The sequence below is a fragment of the Staurois parvus genome, unplaced genomic scaffold, assembly GCF_062004578.1.
Source record: "Staurois parvus isolate SC_StPar_1 unplaced genomic scaffold, SC_StPar_1.0 ptg000350l, whole genome shotgun sequence".
Taxonomy (NCBI): Eukaryota; Metazoa; Chordata; class Amphibia; order Anura; family Ranidae; genus Staurois; species Staurois parvus.
The window spans coordinates 904,482-927,938 of record NW_028318146.1 but is presented as its reverse complement, the minus strand read 5'-3'; the positions used below and the strand labels follow the sequence as shown (position 1 = coordinate 927,938).

The 23,457-nt window shown below is 43.5% G+C and overlaps 1 protein-coding gene and 1 pseudogene across 2 annotated transcripts in view; one reads left to right on the top strand and one right to left on the bottom strand.

Annotated features, from left to right (window-relative positions):
* Nucleotides 1-23,457, top strand: part of AMBRA1 (autophagy and beclin 1 regulator 1) — a 203,837-nt gene that overhangs the window by 110,747 nt on the left and 69,633 nt on the right. For both annotated transcript variants that reach the window (XM_089684559.1, XM_089684560.1), the window contains exons 8-11: nucleotides 2,921-3,007; nucleotides 4,924-5,103; nucleotides 21,403-21,483; nucleotides 21,723-21,823. In XM_089684559.1, the coding sequence (XP_089540685.1) occupies nucleotides 2,921-3,007; nucleotides 4,924-5,103; nucleotides 21,403-21,483; nucleotides 21,723-21,823 (449 nt within the window). The remainder of the gene's footprint in view (nucleotides 1-2,920; nucleotides 3,008-4,923; nucleotides 5,104-21,402; nucleotides 21,484-21,722; nucleotides 21,824-23,457) is intronic.
* Nucleotides 259-420, bottom strand: LOC149456694 (U2 spliceosomal RNA; annotated as a pseudogene).

The window sequence follows — 23,457 nt, the reverse complement described above, 5'->3', positions numbered from 1 at the left end:
AAAATTGCCCAGGACTTAGCCAAAAGGCGCAGTGCAAGAAAAGTGACCATGTGCCTTTTCACACGCTGGGGTCCCACACCCAAGTGTTACTAAAAGCACCTCTGAGGCGACCACTCAGGGGGCACTGGTACACAGACTTTCTGCCTCCCCGGCCCCTGGCCAGACAAGGTAGATCCGCTCAAATCAGGAGGAACCGGGCCCCTCCGGTTTTCCAGGGGGAATTACTCCCGGGCCCCAGCAGCCTGTGGGCGCCTCGGTTTCTGTTCCAGCCTGTACTAACCATCAGGACCCCCATCATACCAGCAGGGGTGCTATACAACCAATCATCCCCGCAAAGCTAGAATGATGGGGAGCACCCCTGCTGGACACTGATAAGAACAGATACTACACTTGATCTTAGCCAAAAGGCTGAGAAATTTTTTGATTGGATCGACTTAAGCACAACCAGCCTGCCCATAGATGAATCCTATCTTGACCCTCCCTGCTGAACAGGCCGAGATTTGCTCCATCTATGGCCGGCTTAAGGCTAGCCATGCATGCATGATTTGAATGGAATGTTCCCTGCCCTCGCCTCCCCTGCTATTGTATTCAGACAGCTGCAGATTGCTGCCTTTCCCTCTTCCATTTAGTGGTGTTGGGTGGGTAGTTACCGGTGGTTAATATTAATACGGATTCAGGTACTTTATGCTAGTCGTGTTTAAAGACATTCAGTATTTAATGCATAAATTCTTACATCAAGTGATGTTTTTTGCATATGGCTGTCTGGCGTTCAGCTTTAATTATACTGTTTTACTGTTGGCACTGATTTAGAGCAAGAATACAAATATGCATTGTAACATGTAAAATAGTTTTGTTTTGTGTTGATTTTAATCATTCAAGCAAAATAATTTCCATTTCACACAGATAGTTGTACACTGTCCCTTACCGACAAAATGCTTCCTTAGTTGGACAAATCTGAGGATAAAGGGAATAACAAATACCTTGTTTATATGGTTGTCTAATCTGGTCAGCGCTAATGAATACACTATGATTTTGAGGTACACCTGCCATGAGTATTAAAAAAAAAACCAAAAAAAAAAACATGGGCTGCCATTGCTGAACATTGTTGATGGCCCAGCTCTCATTGAACCCACGAACTTAGTACTTTCTAAGTCTGTGACCTGACATGAGAAGTATGTGATTGACACCAGCTGCCCAAGTTTTCAAGGAACAGGGTGACGCCGACCTGTGAATGGCCATGATTCATGGTGTGCCTTTGTCAAGCTACCAACCCACCATTGTGAAAGAAAAAGAAATGTGGAGAGCTCATTAGATTGAGTAATAACATGAAAATGTAAATTCGACAAGTCCTGGCTCCCTAAAATACATTTTTGGCCTTTATTTTAATACTCTTAACCACCTTTTTAAAAAGGCAAAATAGTTAACATATATTTCTGTAGCACGGTTTTAAAACAGCACTGCAGAAAGCACACTAAAGTGCCTGGTTTGCACATGAATGTGACCTGAGCTTTCATTGGGCAGCTCAAATCACAGGCATGATCTACAGGTCCAGTCAAATTAGGTTGTCTACCTTGTGATCCTTGTGAACCAATCACAGCTATCACAAATTTTCACAGCCCATTCACAATGGGAAAAGCTTCCTAAACACATTGAGAATAATTATTTCAGCTGATCAAATGTAAGGGTGTTTTTTTTTTTTTTTTTTTTTAAAGTGCCACTGATTGAGAGATTACATTTGTTTTCGTTTAAAAGTGGGTGTGAGGTTTAAACTGCCATTGATCACCAGTGATTGTGAGAGCACTTTTTAACCCGCTCCCAGCGGACCTTCAAATGGGTGTTAATGTCGGGAGGTGGTGAACCAATTCATGTGATTGGCTTTCATAGTGGTCACATGATCAGGAGCCCATCTTTCTGGCTTCTGGTCACAAACTGAGACAGAGCTGATGATGACCGCTCAGTTAGGCTGCATTCACATTTGAGCATTTTGTAGCTTGAAGCTCCAAAATAGCTGAAACTTAAAAAATCAATTATTCTCTATGGTACCTTTTCATACCTGATTGTGTGAATTGGTACTATAGGGAACAATTGATTTTTTTTTTTTTTTTTTAATTTGAGTGTTTTGGGGGCTTCGAGCTTCAAGCTCCAAAATGCTCAAGTGTGAATGCAGCCTTAGTGTGCTGGGAGTGCACTTCTCAACACAGAGCCTCAGACCCTGGTGGATGCATATATGTGCAGCAGCTTTGTGTTAATTCCCACCCCTCTTGCTGCCCCATACATGCATTACGGTGGTAGGAAGAAGTTAAGGGTGAAGAAAGAAAAGGTAAATGTAGACAAACCCATATTGTTTGAAATGGTAAAAAGTTTTTAAAAATTAAAGCTCTGTGAGTCATAAACAAAAAAGTTATAAAATGTGTTTGGGTAGAGTGTTGCATGACTGAGCAATTGTCAGACTATGAAAACACAGAAAACTGGGCACTCCAGGATTTCCTAATTTTGGATGGATTTCTTCTCCTGTTTTTGGCTACAGGACAGACGGTGAAGAGAAATCTCTCCAGTGGGGCACAGATGGCAAAAAATATAAAAAATAGGGGGATTGTAACACTTCCTCCCTATCCAAAATAAAAAAAAAAAGTTTTGCCTATAGTTACACTTAAAGGCCTGCTGCTACTAGAGCCTATTCACACAGATGTTTTGTTCCTCAACAAAGTCCATGTAGTCCCCTATTTCCAGCCTCTGCTCCTTAAAATGCTATTTGCTTGTCTGTCATGCTTGGCTCTAATGCTTTAACATGCAAAACCAGTATTAGTGAAGCAGCCAGACTACCATTTTCAGAAGACCACCAATTGCAGACCCTTTATTTCTCGTATGAAACGTTTGCTTGAAACAAAACATAATTATTTACCTCTCATTCCCTTTCTAGGAGGCTTCTGGAGTCCTCACTGATCTCTCTGTCTCGCTATGACGGCACTGGTTCCCGAGAGCACCCCATTTACCCTGACCCTGCCAGGTAAGTTGAATAACCTTTATATTTAAGGGCAACCATACTGGAGGCAATCGTCTTTAAATTGTATTAGGAAATTCCTCTTCCCTTCTGGTGATCATTTAAAAAAAAAAAAAAAAAAAAAAGTTGGACTTTCTGTTCTTTCCTGGTGACAAAGATCACCAGGACAACTCTAAAGGATGCGTCTCCCCAGTGAGGACACAGAATCAAACAAACTTGACACAAGTTCTAATCCTTCCTCTTTCCAAAAGCAAAAAAGTTGAAGCTTGACATTGACGTCACAGCCATGGTACCTACCTGAAAGGAGCAGCACTTTGTTGGTCACCAGATCTCAGTGTTTTGTAAGTGGTGTGGTTCATTCCTCTTCATTATCGGTCCTTCTCTTTTTCCATACAAGTTCTTTTTAAAGCCCGTTGCACAGAAGGCCATCTAGCTGCCGTGCATTCTTACCAGCATTTTAGTTACCAGGAGGGACAGGTTGCAGTCCCATTGCCTGCAGCCTGTCAGTCTGATAGGCTGCACCTGAACGGAACAAAAACGCTCTACTGAATAGGGTCGTGTTTGGGGTCCTTTGCATTCAGTGACGAATGCCCAGAGTGCAGCGTTCATCCCTGAACGCATAAAGTGCTAAATGCAAGTTCAACTTGTTAGAGCGTTTAGCCCCTTCCAGTTGCTTGCTGGCCGTAGATTATTATTATACAGGAATTATATAGAGCCAACAGTTTGCTCAGCGCTTTACAATATAACGGGAGACAATACAGCAACAATACAGTTCAATACAAGAGGGTTAGGAGGGCCCAGCTCCTTGGAGCTTACAATCTAGGAGGGAATAGATGTTGATAGACTGCAGGCAGCGGGGCTGGACGCTGCATCTGTGCCTCCTGGGTACACTAAATGCTGTGTGTCCCTCTCAGCATTTTAGACACCCCCTTGTGCAAGGGGTCTGAGAAGTTCACTTATCTTTAAAGAGGATCTATCACTTTTCCCATTCAGGGTCAAATATCAGGTTCTTTTGAAAGAAAATATCCCCATCCACTTATACTTCTGCTATTCTTTTGGAGTCCTCAGTAGATATCTAGTATTTCTGGAGAACCACATGACCTCTTGCTCAGACTTGAGAGGCCAATCATCAGACCTCAAAAGTGTTTGAGGCAGGGGATGAAACTTTGACCCTGTATAAGCACTGACGCAAAGCATTTAGAGATTACCACCCCCCTTCTCTTTTTCTTCTTTTTTTCTCCCCCCCCCCCCCCCCCCCCCCCCAACGTCTCATCAGAGAAAATGCAGAAAAGCTCCTGAACGTCAGTTTATCATCTGCAGTGTACAGAGCCCTTAGCCTAAAAGAAACAAAAAGCAAAATGCTTTGAAAACTCATCGAAAACACGTGTTCAAAATTGCAAAACGCGCTGAATAAAACGCTTCTGCAACCTGTATAGATGTGAACCTAGTCTTAGAGACTCTTTCTGGACAGAGCAATGATGCAGGGGTGAAGCACATTCAAGTTTTAAAATCAGCGAGTGGGGGCTTATTTTTTCAACAGTACCTTTCATTGTCTTCTAAAGTGGCAGCCTGATTAATAGTAACAATTTACAGGTCTAGAGATGACTGCTTTTATTACTACTGCTCTGTATAAAGCTGTTTATCCCCAGCCTGTTTTCCAATGTTTATTGGATTTGGTTTTAACTGCTTATATACCACATCGGTAGCTGACATGAATCTACCAGCATAATTGTTTGTTTCCACTGTCAATAAAGAAAAGTGCTGGCAAGACTGATTTTCTGAATAACAAGCATTCTTCATATAGCCTTTTATCTACTAAAAGCCATAAAAATAGATTGAGTTATCCTTTTAGTCTTTTGATGTGTTTTTATTTAAATATTGATTGATTGAAGAAACTCATACTTGTCTCTTGTGGTCTGCAGGTTGTCTCCAGCTGCTTATTATGCACAAAGAATGATCCAGTACCTATCTCGGAGGGACAGTATCCGACAGCGCTCTATGCGCTACCAGCAGAACCGCCTAAGGTCTTCTGCTTCGGCCCCTTCCTCCAGTGAAGGCCAGAGCGCTGTGGAAGCTGGTGACCTGGAATTTGAGGAGTTTGAGTAAGTCGTTTGTGTATCCCCTGTATTGGTTTAGGACAATAGTCTGTATTATCTAAAGGTCTTCTGCAGTCGAGATTTAACATGGAAAGTTTCACATTTTTATGTGAATGGTTTAGTTCAGTACCAGAAAATGATTTTCTGCACAGCTTCTACATTGGGTAGGACTTGCATACAGCAAATGCAAAGAGGTAACTGCAGAAAAAAAAGCATGTGGATAGCCTGTGTGACCCCCAGCCATCCAAATTTAAAGTGATACCAAACCTAAAAACGTTTTTTTACCTTAATGCATTGCTTGCATTAAAGTAAAAAATCTTTTTAGGTTCCCTGTGTGAAGTGGAAGTGGGGGAAGAAGAGATCAGCACTGTGCATGGCTGCATCTCTCCTCCCTCGCTTCCTCTTCACATAGGGAATCGAACAGCAGTAGGAGCCAATGACTCTTGTTACTGTCAATAAAGTGTGGTGAAGAGGAAGTAGGGAGGGAGGGGCTAAGTGCCTCTGTGTGTGCCTATAGAGCGTGGCTCCGTAGACACAGGTTGGGAGCAAGCATGCAGTATTTGTTCCCATAGCAAACAGCGCACACGAAGAGAAGGATCGCCATCGGGGGACTTGAGAAGAGGAGGATCGGGGTCACTCTGTGCGATAATACTGCACAAAGCAGGGGAGTATAACATGTTTGTTATTTTAATTTAAAAAAAAATGTTGCCTTTAGTAACACGTTAAGTAATATTTTAAAACTAAACACCCAGAGGGATGGCAGCGATATCTTTTTTATAATATTCCATATCCACAGAGGCCAGAACTATGGAAACAGCATAAGGTGCTTTAAAGCAAATGTGCTTTGACCATGTAGGGAAAGAGCAGATTTGCTTTAAAGTATAAATTCACCTTTTCACAAAAAATGAAACCATGAACGAACACCATAGACCCTCCCTACAACCAGGGGCGGACTGACAACTCATGGGGCCCCCGGGCAATGGGGGATCATGGGGCCCCTGTGTCCTTGTCCAAACTCAAAAAAGCCTATGAAAAAGGTACCAGGGGCATCTCATGGGGCCCCCTACTGACCTCGGGCAGTGCCCGAGTTTCCAAATGGTCAGTCCACCCCTGCCCACAACCTGTCCCAGCCTCCCCCTTGGTCCTTGCTGCACTTACCTCTGTGGAAGCTTTCACTGCCCTGGCAGACAGTGTGGGGTTCGGGGATTTGAAAAACCGTGGTCATCTTCCCCCTTTTTTTCCTTAGGAATGCTGGGACGGATCAGAACGATCCTGATTGGTCAACACGATCACGTGCCAGAATCACTCTGATCCATCCTGGAAGAAGTCAACAGCTTACAAATCCCTGGATCTCTGAATCGGCTCTATGGGCAATGAATGCTCATCTTGCACGGAGGTAAGTGCAGTGGGGACTGGGGGAGGCGGGGTTGGTGTACGATGTTAGTTCACCTTTTCATTTTTTGTGAAAAGGTGCACTTACTGTTAAAGGCCAAGTTCACCTTTTATTAACTAGTTCCCACCCATTCACTGTACATATAAGAAGGGCGGGCTAGTGCACAGGCAGGCTAGTTCACATACATGTACATCATTCAGCCTGCCCGTGTTAGGGGCACACGCTCACTATTGATCCACTGTCACTGGCTACAGTGGGATTTTGTCAGCTGATCCTGGCCAGTGATTCATGGCCGAGACCTGCTGATCAGCTGTAGCCATTCACAGCACAGTCCTAGGTTTATGAACAACTCAGACTTATGTACACAGATCAGTGATCTGGCTGTTTCTCAGAGAGAAAAATAAAAAAACCAGTTAAAGTAGCACACATTTACACACATTACATTTGTTAGGCACACAGTTAACTCATTGATTGCCCCTAAATGTTAACCCCTTACCAGTCAGTGTCATTAGTATAGTCTACAGTATTCTATCTGATTACTGTACTAGTGTTACTGGTGATGTCGGTGTACCTCCCAGCGCCAGATTGCACGGCACACTATTACAGAACCACTATAAGACTCTGATCACTGCCATTACTAGTAGAATGTCATTACTGTGTAAATTCCAGAATATATATCATAGTTTGTAGACGCTATAACTTTCCCACAAAACAATTAATATACACTTATTGGAATTTTTTTTTTTTTTACCAAAGTAATGTAGTAGAATTCATTTTGGACGAAATTTATGAGTACATTGTTTTATTTTTATTTTCATTGGATGTTTTACAGCTGAAGAAAAAACTAATTTCTTCCTCAAAATTTTTTTTTTTGTTTATATAATAAAAGTGTTGCTTAGCACCATGTTACCCTAAATTTGTACCATGTTGCTAAAGGCTGGAATTGACTTTTAGGCTCCATTCACACCAATGCGTTTAGTGCTTTTTGCAGAAATGCACGACAGTCCATTTAACATGGTTTCCTATGGAACATGTTCACATCTATGCTTTTTTGAGCTGCATATTTTTGGAAAGGCTCAAGGACTTTTTTAAAAGCAAAAAACAGCATTTTTTTAGAGTTAAATGGAGAAGCTGCTGAAATGCATGGAAGTGCGTTATTCTGCCCAGAAACCAAAAAAATTCCACTTTAACAAAAAAAAAAAATATCTGAACAAATCACATCAAAAACGCGTGCAAAAAAATGCGAAACAAACAGCAAAAAGCACTAGAGAAAGCATCGAACGCAAAATGCAAATATGTGAACTAAGTCTTAATGTCCCCTGCCCTAGCTGCACATTTGCCTATCCTTCTGTGGCTATATATTGAGCCGCCAGCAGTGGAGAAGATACTTGGTCTGGAGGAGCATGTAACAGCACTGATGCTTGCTGATCTGGCCTAGAGCTGTCATATGGTGGTGAGGAGCAAGGGCAGACTGACAACTCATGGGGCCCCCAGGCAATAGGTGATCATGGGGCCCCTGAGTCCTTGCCCAAACCCAAAGCCTATGAAAAAGGTACCAGGGGCATGTCATGGGGCCCCCTACTGACCCTGGGCCCTCGGGCAGTGCCTGAGTTTCCAAATGGTCAGTCCGCACCTGGTGGGGAGTGTCCTCAGCAGTGTGTAAACTCAATCTAGAATGACATTGCGCTTACGTACGGATGCTGCTCTTTACTTTTGGTAGCTGAATGGAGGGATGGAATGAATGCAGACAGGTGAACAGGTGCATTCAGGGTAGGGGAAATTAAATTGAACTAGTTGCTTTGCCCTGCATGGGCATGGGTTCATTTTAAAAGGACAGTTAATGGGTGAGGAAAGGGGTAATGGGTATGTCTGGATTGACCTGACCCTTAACAATTCTCAATGGGAGGAATAAAAATAGGAAAGGTTGAAATGCTATTTTTATAGGCCTAATTTGCTTGGTTTAAATATACAGTTATCGTTTAAAAATAACCCTTACTCATTCCCTATTTTTTTTTTTACTGGAATCTATTATTGGCATACATTTCTGTGCATGTGATCCTTAAAAACGCACGTGGGGAACTAAACATGCAACGCCTTGGGTGCCTTAGAACCCTCATACTAAGCAGTATGTTACCTTTGCCATACACTGCCATATTTTTATGGTGTTACTGTAATAAGGAAAGAGGTCTTAACTCCAATCCAGCTCAGTTATTCATGGATTCTAAATGGATTGTAGACTAATAGAAATTCTGTGGGGCCATTGAAATTCTCTGTCGACAAATGAGTTCACAGGCTGTTTTTTATTTATATATTCAACCCTCAGCATGCGTCGCCTCTCGTGTAATCTGTAATCCTGATATAATAGGGACACGTGAAGTAATCAAATTCCTTTATCCCGGAGCGTTTCCTCATATCCAGTGCCAGTCCACATTTCTATGAACGTGAAAGAAAAGCTTTTTATTTATTTTGTTTGTGCTCCAAACATGACAAAGATTTATTGCCTTTATCGCTCATTCTTGAAAGGCTGGCAGAGTGTCCTTTAAACAGCGCTGGTTGGTCTTTGCAATATTCTGAGAAGCCAGGATGGTTCTTTTTTTTTTTTTTGTGGTGAAGTATCTGTGCCGAGCTGTATGACATGTGGAGATTTATAGAGCAAGAAAATCCACACTTTGATATTACTGAATATCACATATTTTTCCCTCCTGAAAACTGACATTTAATTCCAATTCCACAGTGAGTGGGGGGGGGGGGGGGGTGGCATCACCCCATTAACTCTTGCAACGCCATTTACTTTAGATAGACCTTTGCCTCTCCCACCATAGTTCATTACTCCTCAACGCCTCCATCCTACCTCATTACTCCAGACCTCTTCCATCCTCCTTCATTACTCCCCAACTCTCCTGTCCTACTTCATTACTCCTCGCCTCTTTCGTCGTCCTTCATTACTTCTCGCCCCTTCCATCTTACTCTTTTACCCCTCATCTCTCCTGTCCTACTTCATTACTTCTCACCTCCCCCACCCATCTCCATTACTCTTTATCTCTCCTGTCCTACTTCATTACTTCTCACCTCCCCCACCCATCTCCATTACTCTTTATCTCTCCTGTCCTACTTCATCCTCACCTATCCTGTCCTACTTAATTACTTCTCACCCATTCCATCCTACTCTGTTACCCCTCTTCTCTCTTGTTCTACTTCTTTATTCCCCACTTCTCCCATCCAACTTCATTACTTCCTGCCTCTCCCGTCCTCCTCCATTACTCCCCGCCTCTCCCGTCCTCCTCCATTACTCCCCGCCTCTCCCGTCCTCCTCCGTTATTCTTCATCCCTGTTTTCCTACTGTCACTACATCTCACCTCTCCCATCTCACTTCATTACCCATACCTGTACCGTCCTACAACTCACCTCTCCCATCTCACTTCATTACCCATACCTGTACCGTCCTACAACTCACCTCTCCCATCTCACTTCATTACCCATACCTGTACCGTCCTACATCTCACCTCTCCCATCTCACTTCATTACCCATACCTGTACCGTCCTACATCTCACCTCTCCCATCTTACTTCATTACCCATACCTGTACCGTCCTACTTCATTACCCATACCTGTACTGTCCTACTTCATTATTCCTCATCTCTCCTGTCCTATTACATTACTCCTCATCTCTCCTGTCCTATTACATTACTCCTCACCTTTCTCTTCCTCCTTCAATATTTCCCATCTCACCTAATTTTGATATTTTTCCTTACTTCCTTTTGTGTCTCTGCGGCGCTACAGTCCATTCAACATGATTTCCTATGGGACACATTCACATCTATGCATTTGAGTTGCTGCATTTTTACACAGGGTCAGGGACTTTTTTTAAACAGAAAACGTAGCATTTTTGGTTCAATAGAGATGCTGCAGAAAACCAATGTAGTGAGTTTCTGATGCATTCTGTGTTATTAATCTGCCCAGCAACAGGTAGGCCCAGAAAAAAATATACAAATCACAAAACTCATAAAAAAATGCATGTGCAAAAATGCATCCCAGAACGCACTGCAGAAAAGAACAAAATGCAAACTGGTGGTTGGTGTGAACTAGGCCTGAAGGCTGGAAGCACAGGGAAATCTGAGATGGGACTATAGGGAACAGTAAAATTTGACAGAGGTTCTAACCCTTCCCCACTTTATTCAAAACTAAATAAAAATACCATATGACTGGAGTTATACTTTACTTTTGTTGAATGGAAATACCACACACCCATGTAAAGCTAAAGTTTAGCTTGGGCACGTGTAAGGTGTACACCTTTCATTTGTCCAAGCTTATGTACCATACCTTTTTGGGATTTCTGTGAAAGCTGGAAACCACTGTAGCATGCACTGCTACTACATTGATATCCACTAGTTTCTGGGTCCCTTTCTGAGTGTCTGCGCTCCTGCTTTGTTGAATGAATGCAAAGAGTTCTCTGATTGAATGAGGTGGAGAGATGAGGTGGTGACATCACAATCTCCACCCTCGTCCAAGCAGAGAACACTTTGCATTAATTTAGAAATTGCAAAGTGTTCTTTGAATGGCAGCCCTGCCAAGTGAATGCCCTCTTGTTTCATATTGGCAGCACAGTGGCTAAATGGTTAGCACTTCCGCCTGGCAGTACTAGGGTCGTTGGTTCGAATCCCAGCCATGGCACCACCTGCCTGAAGTTTGCATGTTCTCCCTGTGCCTGCGTGGGTTTCCTCCAGGTACTCCGGTTTCCTCCCACCCTCCAAAGACATGCTGGTAGGTTAATTGAATCCTGTCTAAATTGGCCCTTGTATATGAATGTGAGTTAGGGACCTTAGATTGTACACCCCTTGAGGGTTAGGGACTGATGTGAATGTACAATATATATGTAAAGTGCTGCATTAATTGATGGCGCTATATAAGTACCTGTAATAAATAAAGAAGTAGCAGGGCAGGTGCTCTGCACAGGACTGGGAAACAAGCTGCAATCACTGTACTGTAGGGTTTTCTAGGTATGGCACACACAGTATCTCCCAGAAGTGAGTACACCCCTCACATTTTTGTAAATATTTGATTCTATCTTTTCATGTGACAACACTGAAGACACTTTGCTACAATGTGACGTAGTGAGTGTACAGCTTGTATAACATGTAAATTTGCTGTCCCCTCAAAATAACTCAACACAGCCATTAATGTCTAAACCACTGGCAACAAAAGTGAGTACACCCCTAAGTGACAAGGTCCAAATTGGGCCCAATTAGCCATTTTCCCTCCTTGGTGTCATGTGACTCGTTAGTGTTACAAGGTCTCAGGTGTGTTTAAATTCTGAAGGTCCACTGCTATATACCCTTTAAGCAGACTCTGCAATAAATAGGGATATTTAGTTCACACATATTGCAATACATGTTTAAGCTGGACAATTGCGTCAAAGTAATCCCTCTATGGCCAGTCCTACTCTGCTCTGCCTATGCAAATGCTACTGTGGACACTGTGCCAATATTTTTATATTTGGTGTTATCGCTCTCACTCTCTTTTGTCACTGGAAGTTCAACATGGCACCTCATGGCAACGAATTCTGAGGATCTGAAAAAAAGATTTGTTGCTCTACATAAAGATTGCCTAGGCTATAAGAAGACCCTGAAACTGAGCTGAAAAAAAGATTTGTTGCTCTACATAAAGATTGCCTAGGCTATAAGAAGACCCTGAAACTGAGCTGCAGCACGGTTTCCAAGACCACACAGTGGTTTAACAAGACAGGTTCCACTCAGAACAGGCCTCGCCATGGTCGACCCAAGAAGTTGACTGCAAATAGACATATGAGTGCTGCCAGCATTATTGCAGAGGTTGAAGGGGTGGGGGGTCAGCCTGTCAGTGCTCAGACCATACGCCACACACTGCATCAAATTGGTCTGCATGGTTGTTGTCCTAGAAGGAAGCCTCTTCTAAAGATGGTGCACAGGAATGCTTGCTAACAGTTTTCTGAAGACAAGCAGACTAAGGACATGGATTACTGGAACCACGTCCTGTGGTCTGATGACACCAAGATAAACTTATTTGGTTCAGATGTCAAGCGTGTGTGGCGGCAACCAGGTGAGGAGTACAAAGACAAGTGTGTCTTGCCTACAGTCAAGCATGGTGGTGGGAATGTCATGGTCTGGGGCTGCATGAGTGCTGCCGACACTGGGGAGCTACAGTTCATTGAGGGAATCATGAATGCCAATATGTACTGTGACATACTGAAGCAGAACATGATCCCCTCTTTTCGGAGACTGGGCCGCAGGGCAGTATTCCAACATAACGACCCCAAATACACCTCCAAGACGACCACAGTCTTGCTAAAGAAGCTGAGGGTAAAGGTGATGGACTGGCCAAGCATGTCTCCAGACCTAAACCCTATTGAGCATCTGTGGGGCATCCTCAAACGGAAGGTGGAGGAGCGCAAGGTCTCTAACATTCACCAGCTCTGTGATGTCGTCATGGAGGAGTGGAAGAGGATTCCAGTGGCAACCTGTGCAGCTCTGGTGACCTCCATGCCCAAGAGTGGTAGGGCAGTGCTGGAAAATATTGGCAGCCACACAAAATATTGACACTTTTGCTGCCAGCGGTTTAGACATTAATGGTGGTGTGTTGTTATTTTGAGGGGACAGCAAATTTACATGTTATACAAGCTGTACACTCACTATGTCACATTGTAGCAAAGTGTCATTTCTTCAGTGTTCACACATGAAAAAATAGAATCAAATATTTACAAAAATGTGAGGATTCACTTCTGGGAGATACTGTACATTGTATACATTAGAAGCTGCAGAAATTCAGATAGAGCCTGCCTTAATGTCTGTCAGGATTACATCCAGCATCATTGATCTCATTCCTTTCTGTCACTGGTGTGCCCCTTTCATTTCTAGGATTTAAGTTGCATAATGGAAACTCTGCATCACTCGTGGGTGTTACCTAGGGTGCACTGCATGTAAATACTGCCTGCCTAAGTATGCCCACTCCTCCAGACAGACAATCGCTCATCAAGGGATTTCGATATGTGCATCACTCCTACCGACATTCAACCCTCTGCTTGCATCAGGAGAAGAGTACTGAGGAAGGGTGCTGTAATGTTTTCAAGAAGCTATGTATGGAGGTGTGTAGGACTCCATTCATGTGACAGTGCTGGGCCAGTCACCAACCATCAGCACTGTCTCGTGAGCGAAGTCCCTAGTCCTATGTAAGCTACAACTTGGGTGTCTTCTATTTGCGGCAGCCACATACATTGGCAGAGGTACAATTTTTTAAAAGAAAGTATGTGCTGCTGGGGCCTGGCCACATTTTAGGTTCACGATAAGGAAGTCTTGCTTGTGGCAGGTTGCCGTGTTTTGATATGTATGACGGGCACCCAAAACATGCGCTCAGTCTTTGGCTAGTTTTCCTTGTTTATTGCATTTGCATCTGTCCTGCAGTCCTTGCATATACACGCAGGTGGATTTCTGCATAGTGTGCATTTCTTGAGTATGAATAGTGGTAAGATCCCGCAGCTGTCCGAACGCATGGGGGTACTGTCAGAGATGTGTCTATTGATATGTAGGCTGCAGGGTGCTGACACAGTTTGGGAAGAGTCCTTTCTCTTTGCTCAGCGGCTCCTCGCTGCTGCCTGCTCTTTACAGCGTGACGGGAAGTATTATCTTTGTGTCTGTGCACCTGCGGATTCTTTGTTAGCAGAAATAGGTTTTTACCGTTTTCACTGCGTCATTAAATACTTAACTCCTGGAGAACTGCAATCTACATTTCACGAGAGCCAAACAGCTCAAAAACATTAGACACAGATGTCTTTATTTGGTACACCCCCCCCCCCCCCCCCAATGCCCATCCTTCACTCCAGTTTGCCTATAGAAGCATAGATTGGCTAGGTCTAGACACAAAATGGCTTTCTCCATTAGAAGCAGCACTCTAAAGACATGAAAGGCCAAGATGCTGTATTGACAATATGGATTTAGGAGAAACATTTTATTAGGTTAAGGGCCATTTCACATTAGCGATTTTGCTTGGTGACAGTTACTGAGATTCAACTCACCTTCACCTATGGTGGTGTTCCCTCACAGCCCAAAACAGCAAAATGCCTCTCTGTTTCAACCTCCTCAGCAGTGATAAAAATTCTGCAGGGCTTACCCAATAAAGGAACAAGGGTCCATTAAAATATATCAAAAAGACTTTTCTTTTTCAAATACAAAAAACATACAAGTGTCCAATATAACAACTAAATACCCCAATGTCTTTAAGCACCACACACAAAAGTCATTTTTCTTCTTTCAAATAAATATCTTTCTTATTCCATGAAGTTTCCAGTGACCATAAACCTCAAAGAAAAACAAACTCACAATAGTGTTATATCCTTTAACATATAATAATATGTGCCACACACTGTGCAACATGCAAAAAAACTGCTAAGTGAGAAAAAAAAAAAATATTCCACAAATTTAAATATATATCCAAAATCTCAAATGTGATCTCAAACGTGATGTTTTAAATTAAATTTAAATCAAATTTAAAAACGTGATACTCAAATCGTGTCCATTGCAACAAATCCGTGAACAAAATATATTTTTTTTGTGTGTATGACCACACTTTCTATATAATAGTGATACCCTTAAACCCTTTTCAACCACAAAAATACTCCAACTCGTGTAGTAGTGGATAATTACCCTATGGTTATATCACAAGGGCATATCACAGATATGGGTTAACATCTTTCTTCATAATCTTATAGATTTTTCTTCCATTTTCCTCATGGACAAATCAGCAATTAGATATGGCAGATCAAAATGCAAAAAACAATTTATTTAGTAACTTACATTCAGATTTGAAAAGAGCAGCTCCTCATGTTAAACAAGATCAAACAAGGGAACAGTAACCACATGTTCCCACTTTCAAAATGGCCGCGATCGCACTTCCGGTTTGACGTCGATGTGTCTGATGTCACATGTGTTCTGACGCGTTTCGTCACTTCCTTTGACTTTTTCTGAAGGGTCTTTTTTATATATTTTGATTAACTTTCAAGGGTGGAAGTGAATTACTTTTCTTTAAGATTGGGATTTATGTAGTGATGCTGATTGATAAATAAGGGTCCATTAAGGTAGATGTAAATCCAGTAACTAAAAATCTCACAAACTTTTAAATGTTAATGTCATTTCAAAAGTAATCCGTATTTTTAAAGCTGCAGCTGTCATTAACCTCACTGGCGGTATTCCCGAGTGTAGTTTCTGCACCGCAAGCGGTAACCCCGAACTACACTTGGGATTACCCTGCAGCACTGCTCCGGGATCTTTTCTGCACTTACCTTTGTCCTTCGCTCCTGCAATGTCCCCCCTGCTGTGTCCCTGGCAATCTCCCCCGGCGGATGCCGGCATCTGTCTCCCGGGTTCTGTCCCCTGCGACGTCAGGAAGTACCGGGATGGAACTGGCGGGGAATTTGAAAATTTTAAAAGTGACATTCACTAAAATCACATAGTAAAACATTACTGTATCAAACCATTTCACATACATTTTGTCCCGAGTGCTTTGTCCTGTGCCCTGCCTGCATTTTTACTGTTCTTTCTGCCTGGAAACTGAGAAACTTCCATAGCGTCCAAAAAGCGTCCCTTTAGGTCAAAAGCGGTTTTAGACCAGCTAGAGAACAGCGATAGTAAATTAGAACCACTTGCAGAATTGAGTGATGATTCGTGGGGGAAATTTGTCATCAGACACTGAAAACGATTTTGCGACTTGCTCAGTGATGTGCGAACTGGCGCTATATTTCAGATTTCAGTGTTTTTGGTTTAATTATATTTTTGAATTAATTATTATATTTTTTTATGATTATTAAATTATAATTTATGATTTCGTGTTTCAAATTATAACATACCTGGAATGCTTACTAGACTCTTGTTCGGACACATTTCAGTGAGTTATTCCTGAAAATTACAGGCATACAATAAAAAAACTACATATTTCCATGCAAAAAATGTACCGCTTTGCGCACAGAAATATGGACATAATCAGACCGCTAGGGAGGTTAAAATACCTGGTGAACTTGCTTTGAAGATCGCTGTGCAGAAACTTGCTGTTAAAGGTGAAAATGCTTTGTCTCTATCTCCCAGTTCTGCTCCTGCATCATCACCATTGGGGCTGGAGATTGCATGTAGCCATTACAACATACATTATGAAGGCATAATGCATTGTTGTCCATGTCAGAAAAACCTGAGAAATGCTATTCCGGTATTGCCAGAGCACCTGTAGACGAGAAGTGGCTGCAGGATATCAGCAGCACCGAGATACCAAAAGATTGGGTTGAAGTGGTACTAAAGTCTAAATGTTTTATTCCCAAATGTATACTCTGCATGAATTCTCTGTAAATTCACTAAAAAAAAAAAAAAAAAAAAAAAAAAGCTTGTCCTACTGACCTTCTCCCTTACCTAAACACTTACCTCACCTCTCCAGCCCTGTCTTCAGTTCCAGCACCACTCCTCTCATTTTTTGTTTTCACAGGAGAGACGGAGGGTAGCGGCGCTGTAGGCTCCTTTTGCTGTCAGTCAAACATCTGTGGGGAGGGAGCAGAGACTTGGCTCACTGGCGCTGTATGTGTCTGTGGATGTACACAGCCCAGCTCGGGAGCATTTGCTCTTGGGTGCCTCCTTAGCACCTGGCTTGCTACAAGATGCAACCAGAGAAGAGGATGCATAACCTCTCCCTTATTAAAAAAAAAAAAAAAAAAAAAAAACGTAGTCTTTAGTAACATTTTAACACAAGTACTTTGTTTTTTTTTTTAAATGACAATTGTTTGATACACAGTGCTAGAGGAAAATAAATGGTGTTCAGTTGGAGTAAGAGGACCCTAGTTGCTATTACAAACTCTAACTGGATTTCATGGTCCTCCTGCCAGTGAAAATGGCTGAATCATGTTTCCATTTATGACGCAATCTATTCCAGTTTTAATTTTTTCAATATAATTAATTTTATTAGAGTTAAACTACATACTTTTAGAGCTGTGAGAAGTTGAATGGAATGTGCTTCCCCCCTGGGAGTCAGGCGTAGGGGTGCGTACATCCAATGTCACTAATCCAGAGGTACTGACAAGGGAAGGGACACCTCTTTCCCTACCTGATCTATATCGGGGGGGGGGGGTGTGTGTGTGTGTGTGTGTGTGTGTGTAACGGCCTCAGCCAGTGCTGCTCTGCTGATGACACCCTTTGACATGTTTCACCCCCAGTGGGCATTTTTATATACACTGCTCAAAAGATTTAAATGAACACTTTGAAAACACATTAGATCTCAGTGGGGAAAAATATCATGCTGTATATTTATACTGATAAGGACCAGGTAATGTGTTAGGAACATTAGGATGCCCCATCGTTTGATGGAAATTAAAATTATCAACCTACAGAGGACTGAATTTCATTACAGCAACTCAAAATGGTCCTCAGTAGTTTGTATGGCCCCCACGTGCTTGTGTGCATGCCTGACGTCGGGGTATGCTCCTAATGAGACGATGGCTGGTGTCCTGCAGTATTTCCTCCCAGATCTGGACCCAGGGCATCACTGAGCTGCTGGTCAGTCTGAGGTGCAACGTGGTGGCATTGGATGGACCGAAACATGATATCCCAGAGGTGTTCTATTGGATTTAGGTGAGGAGAGTGTGGGGGCCATTCAATGGTATCAATTCCTTCATCCTCCAGGAACTGCCTGCATACTCTCACCCCATGAGGCCGGGAATTGTTGTGCACCAGGAGGAACCCAGGACCCGCTGCAGTAGCGTAGGGTCTGACAAGGGGTCCAAGGATTTCATCCCGATACCTAATGGCAGTCAGGGTGCCATTGTCTAGCCTGTAGAGGTCTGTGCGTCCCTCCATGGATATGCCTCCCCAGACCATCACTAACCCACCACCAAAATGATCATGCTGAACGATGTTACAGGCAGCATAACTTTCTCCACAGATTCTCCAGACCCTTTCACGTCTGTCACATGTGCTCAGGGTGAACCTGCTCTCATCTGTGAAAAGCACAGGGTACCAGTGGCGGACCTGCCAATTCTGGTGTTCAATGGTAAATGCCAATCAAGCTCTATGGTGCCGGGCAGTGAGCACAGGGCCCACTAGAGGACGTCGGGCCCTCAGACCACCCTCATGAAGTCTGTTTCTGATTGTTTGGTCAAAGGCATTCACACCAGTGGCCTGCTGGAGGTCATTTTGTAGGGCTCTGGCAGCGCTCATCCTGTTACTCCTTACACAAAGGAGCAGATACCGGTCCTGCTGATGGGTTAAGGACCATCTATGGCCCTGTCCAGCTCTCCTAGAGTAACTGCCTGTCTCCTAGAATCTCCTTCATGCTCTTGAGAGAGACGCAGCAAACCTTCTGGCAATGAAATGTATTGATGTGCCATGCTGGAGGAATTGAACTGCCTGTGCAACCTCTGTAGGGTCCAGGTATCACCATGCTGCTAGTAGTGACACTGACCCTAGCCAAATGCAAAACTAGTTAAAAACAGAAAAGATTAGTGGGGGAAAAAATGTCAGTGGCCTCCACCTGTAAAACCATTCTTGTTTTGGGGATCATCTCATTGTTGCCCATCTAGTGCACCTGTTCATTTCATTAACACCAACACAACTGAAACTCATTAACAACCCCCTCTGCTACTTGACTGACCAGATCAATATCCCAGGAGTTTCATTGACTTGATGCTATACTCAATATAAAACAGCATAGCACTATGTTTGATTCCTTCTGTCTGCTCCAGGCAGCCATTTGTCAGCAACACCATGCAGCTCTTGGTATCACTTAGGCTGGCTATAAATTGACTTTTTTTTTTATGGCTTTTTTTCAGGCTGATGAAAAAAACAAACCGGAATTCTTTGCTGTACTATTGTATTCTGACAACAGGACTTCTACATTGTCAAAAAACCCTGATCATCGCTGCAGCTAATTTGCTGAAAGCACTGATTAATTGAAACATTTCCAACATTTCTGTCCAAGAGAAACCGACCATTAGATCGACTTTTCTCGAAGTGGAAACAGCAATAGATGGATCAAGAATCGGTCTGTCTCTGCTGAATTTCAATCCATTTATGGCCAGCTTTAGCCTCCCCATGCTATCCACTTGTGATAGCAAAGCCTGATTAGAAAACACAACCTCTGCACCCTGATGCTGCCAGACATAGATCGCAGCGTTGAGTGGCATCATAAGTTGCATGTTGTCACATGTAAAAGGTCAGCAGTTTTCAGTGCCGATTCCTGGACAACTGGAGCATGGAGAGACACTAAACATGCTCTGCATTTATTAAAGTACCTATGTTATGTGGCTTTTTAATGTCCATAGAGTGTTTAGAAAGTGTTCTTCCACTTCAAGGTACCGTATTTTTCGCTCCTTAAGACGCACCTGACCATAAGACGCGCCTAGGTTTTAGAGGAGAAAAACTAAAAAAAATATTCTGAACCAATGGACTGGAGACATAGTACAGGAGATGGACCAGAGACTGCGGACACGGTACAGGAGATGACCAGAGACTACGGACACGGTACAGGAGATGACCAGAGACTACGGACACGGTACAGGAGATGGACCAGAGACTGCGGACACGGTACAGGGGATGGACCAGAGACTGCGGACACGGTACAGGGGATGGACCAGAGACTGCGGACACGGTACAGGGGATGGACCAGAGACTGTGGTCCTTTAGGGAGGGAGGGGGAGCGGTTACCTGAATTTGACAGGTACCCGCTCCCACTTCCGCGGAGTTGTCCTCCCTTTACTGTGGGCACCCGGCTGTGACAGCCGGGTGCCCACTGCGCATGCGCAAGAAGCGCTGGACTTTGTGAATGGCCTGGTGTCTTCTGGGACCTGTTGTGTCCCAGAAGACGCCGAACCATTCACAAAGCGCAGTGCTTTTTGCTCATGCACAGTGGGCACCCGGCTGTCACAGATGCCGGTGCGGGAAGACTGCGCAGCACTGGACCGAGGAACAGGTAAGGCCCTGCAGCAGAGAACAGCTGAGTGGCCGGCCCGGTATTCTGACGTGGCGGTGGAAATACCGGAATGGCTGCTTTCATATTCGCTCCATAAGGTGCACTGACATTTTCCCCCCTTTATGGGGGGGGGGGGGGGGGGGGGGGAGTGCGTCTTACGGAGCAAAAAAATGGTATATAGTGGTTTTAACTCCTCGCCCCCAGCCTGCTGAATGAACAGTAAGGGAGTAACGACACCAATAAATCATCAACTCTGCTCTATCTTCCAGTCAGCGTTCCCTAGAAGTGAATATTTGGGAGGACCAGGCACCCCCCCAAATCATTTTTGTGATTGATGGCTGAGAAAATATGAGTTAAGGGCCAGTTTGCTTCTGACTCAGGTAGTTTAAAGGAAAGTTGTAATAGGAATATATGGAATGACATTGCTGACATCCTTATGAAAACCACATATATGGCTTTCCTGTGAATTTTCTGGACTCCGTACTTTGCGTCAATAACCTGTAAACCGCATGCAGCCAGTGAAGTCAGAATTTTGTGCTCTGCTTATTGTTTATACTAGGTCTATACCCGTGGCCACTGTAACTGCTCGATTTGTTTTTCTGACCGGAGTACCATTTTATTTGAAAAGGTGAACTTGGCCTTTAAAAGACCCACTTCCAGGCTGAACGTGGACAGTAAAGGAGAAGCAGAATGCTTTTTTCTCTTTTGTCAGCACATGAACTGATTGGATTCGTGTGCTGCTTCCTTCTATCCCACCTGGAGTTCTGCTGTACAAGGGATTACAAGACAGGTTACTGTTAAATAGTTACGTTCAGATATTTACACTGCCTGCTCATATAATGATGCATTCGTTTGTGTATTTGATACCGTCTTTACCATCCTGAATAATAGCAGCGTTTTCCTTTCAGTCAGTCGGCAAATAGAAATAATTCTTCTTTCCCTTTCAGGGATAATGGGGACCGATCCCGACACAGGACCCCTCGGAACGCCCGCATGTCTGCACCATCACTGGGCCGCTTTGTTCCCAGGTGAAACAATCATTTGCCTCCTAACGCATCTGTCAGAGCTTGTCATTTTTGGCTTATTCAGTGAGAATCTGCCTCCATGTTCCACCTGTCTTCATCAAACTTCTCAGATCTGTCTTCCTGTCACTTCTCTGCGCCGTGCTTTGTCTGTGATCACCACCAGCACTTCCACACTCTGCCAATGTTTTGTTCTCCCTCATTTTAATGACTTACACTGTATTCATCATCTTCTTTCATTGCAGGAGATTTCTACTGCCTGAATACCTTCCATATGCTGGAATTTTCCATGAGCGGGGTCAGCCGGGACTTGCCACGCACTCCTCTGTAAACAGAGTCCTGGCGGGTAAGGGCAGCATTAAACGATGATCAGTACTTGGACATCTGTAAAAATGGAGAATTGTTTTATGTCTATCAAGTGTATCTAAACCCAGGGACATGCATATCAGTCATTCGATGTGGTGGATGCATTCATTTACTTCCTTCATGCTTTTTTCTTTTTTTTTTTTTTTTTTTCCTTTTTACCCAATCCTGCCAATAATACACTTCCTGTCCTGAGGTGATGACTCTTAGGGCTCATTCACACTAGGCTGTTTTACCAACGCTTGCCAAACGCCCCTATAGCGTTTGGCAAGCATTGGTCCGGTGTTTGCTGAGCGGTTTTTAACGCTCCGCAAACGCCGCATGCGCGGTTTAGCGGCGATTGCTAGGCGTTTGCCGAGCGTTAATAACACCCCACAAACGCCTATAATGCAGTTTGAGTGGTGTTACCGCTATGCAAACGCCCCGCAACCGCACCGCAAACGCCGGCCGGACATTTGCGGAGGGGCACCATAGACGAGAATAGGAGGCTTCAAAGCCTCCTGATTCGACCAGAGGCGTCCGTTTTGCTGCGATGCAAACGCTCCCGTTAGAACAGCACCATGTGCTGTAATGTGCAGAATTGGCAGAGGCGTTTGGGAAGCGGTAAAAACGCTTCCCAAACTCCTCTGCCGCCTGCACACAACGCTAGTGTGAACGTAGTCTTACTGTACTGTATCTGTGGAGGAGCAGCACTGTCACCCTAGAGCAGGAAGTGTTTTAGGAATACAGAACACTCCCTCTTCCTCTCAAACAGATGGCTGTGTTCTGTAGTCCACAAAGGTGAACTGGGCAAGGCTAATAACTATATTTGAGTTTTCAGCGCAGCATTGTCAGCTCCCTGAGGCCGATTCACACCAGATGCAGTCAGGTGCATTTTCGACGGCGTTGCCACTACATACAGTCCAAAATCCAGGTTATCATATGTGTGTAGTTCACACCATTAACATGCAGTGAAAAAAAAAAAGTACAGCAAGCTGCATTTTTCTGCACCGCAAATGCATACAAAGTAATGTAAACCTGCACAAATGCAACATGTTGCGCTGCACATTAAGGGCTGAAGAAAAGTCTCCTCAAAGGACAAACGCTGAAGTAAAAACACATTGCTAAGTAAATGTGCATCAAACTTGTCTGTTCCCCTGGAGGGGAGAAGGAGGGAAGATTCATCCAACCATCCACACACCCATAGATCCATACAAGATAATGAGGAGAGGAGTGACACCAGGTTAACCAGGAAAACTGCGGTTTGGAGAGATTGTTTGAAGGTGATAAGCAGTATACTTCATCCTTTTATAGGATAAACTGCGTGATTTAGCCTGTTGAGGCTGGAGACCGAGGTGAGCGCATGATAGAGCTGTATTTATGCTGCAAAAGTTTTTGGAACCTGGAGTGTATTCATCTAATTAGCACAGATTTCTCAAAAAGAAAGAGGACTCTTATGTATCAGTCTCTGGATATACAATGATACATTTATTTCCATAGTATAAAGGGATTGTATAAGCACAGTGGACATTTGTTTTTTCACATTTTTGTTTTTTTCACACTTTATTTATATTAGATTTTATTTTAGTTTATTTTTTACACGTAATCAATGTGTCTTTGATAATAATTGAGGAGAGC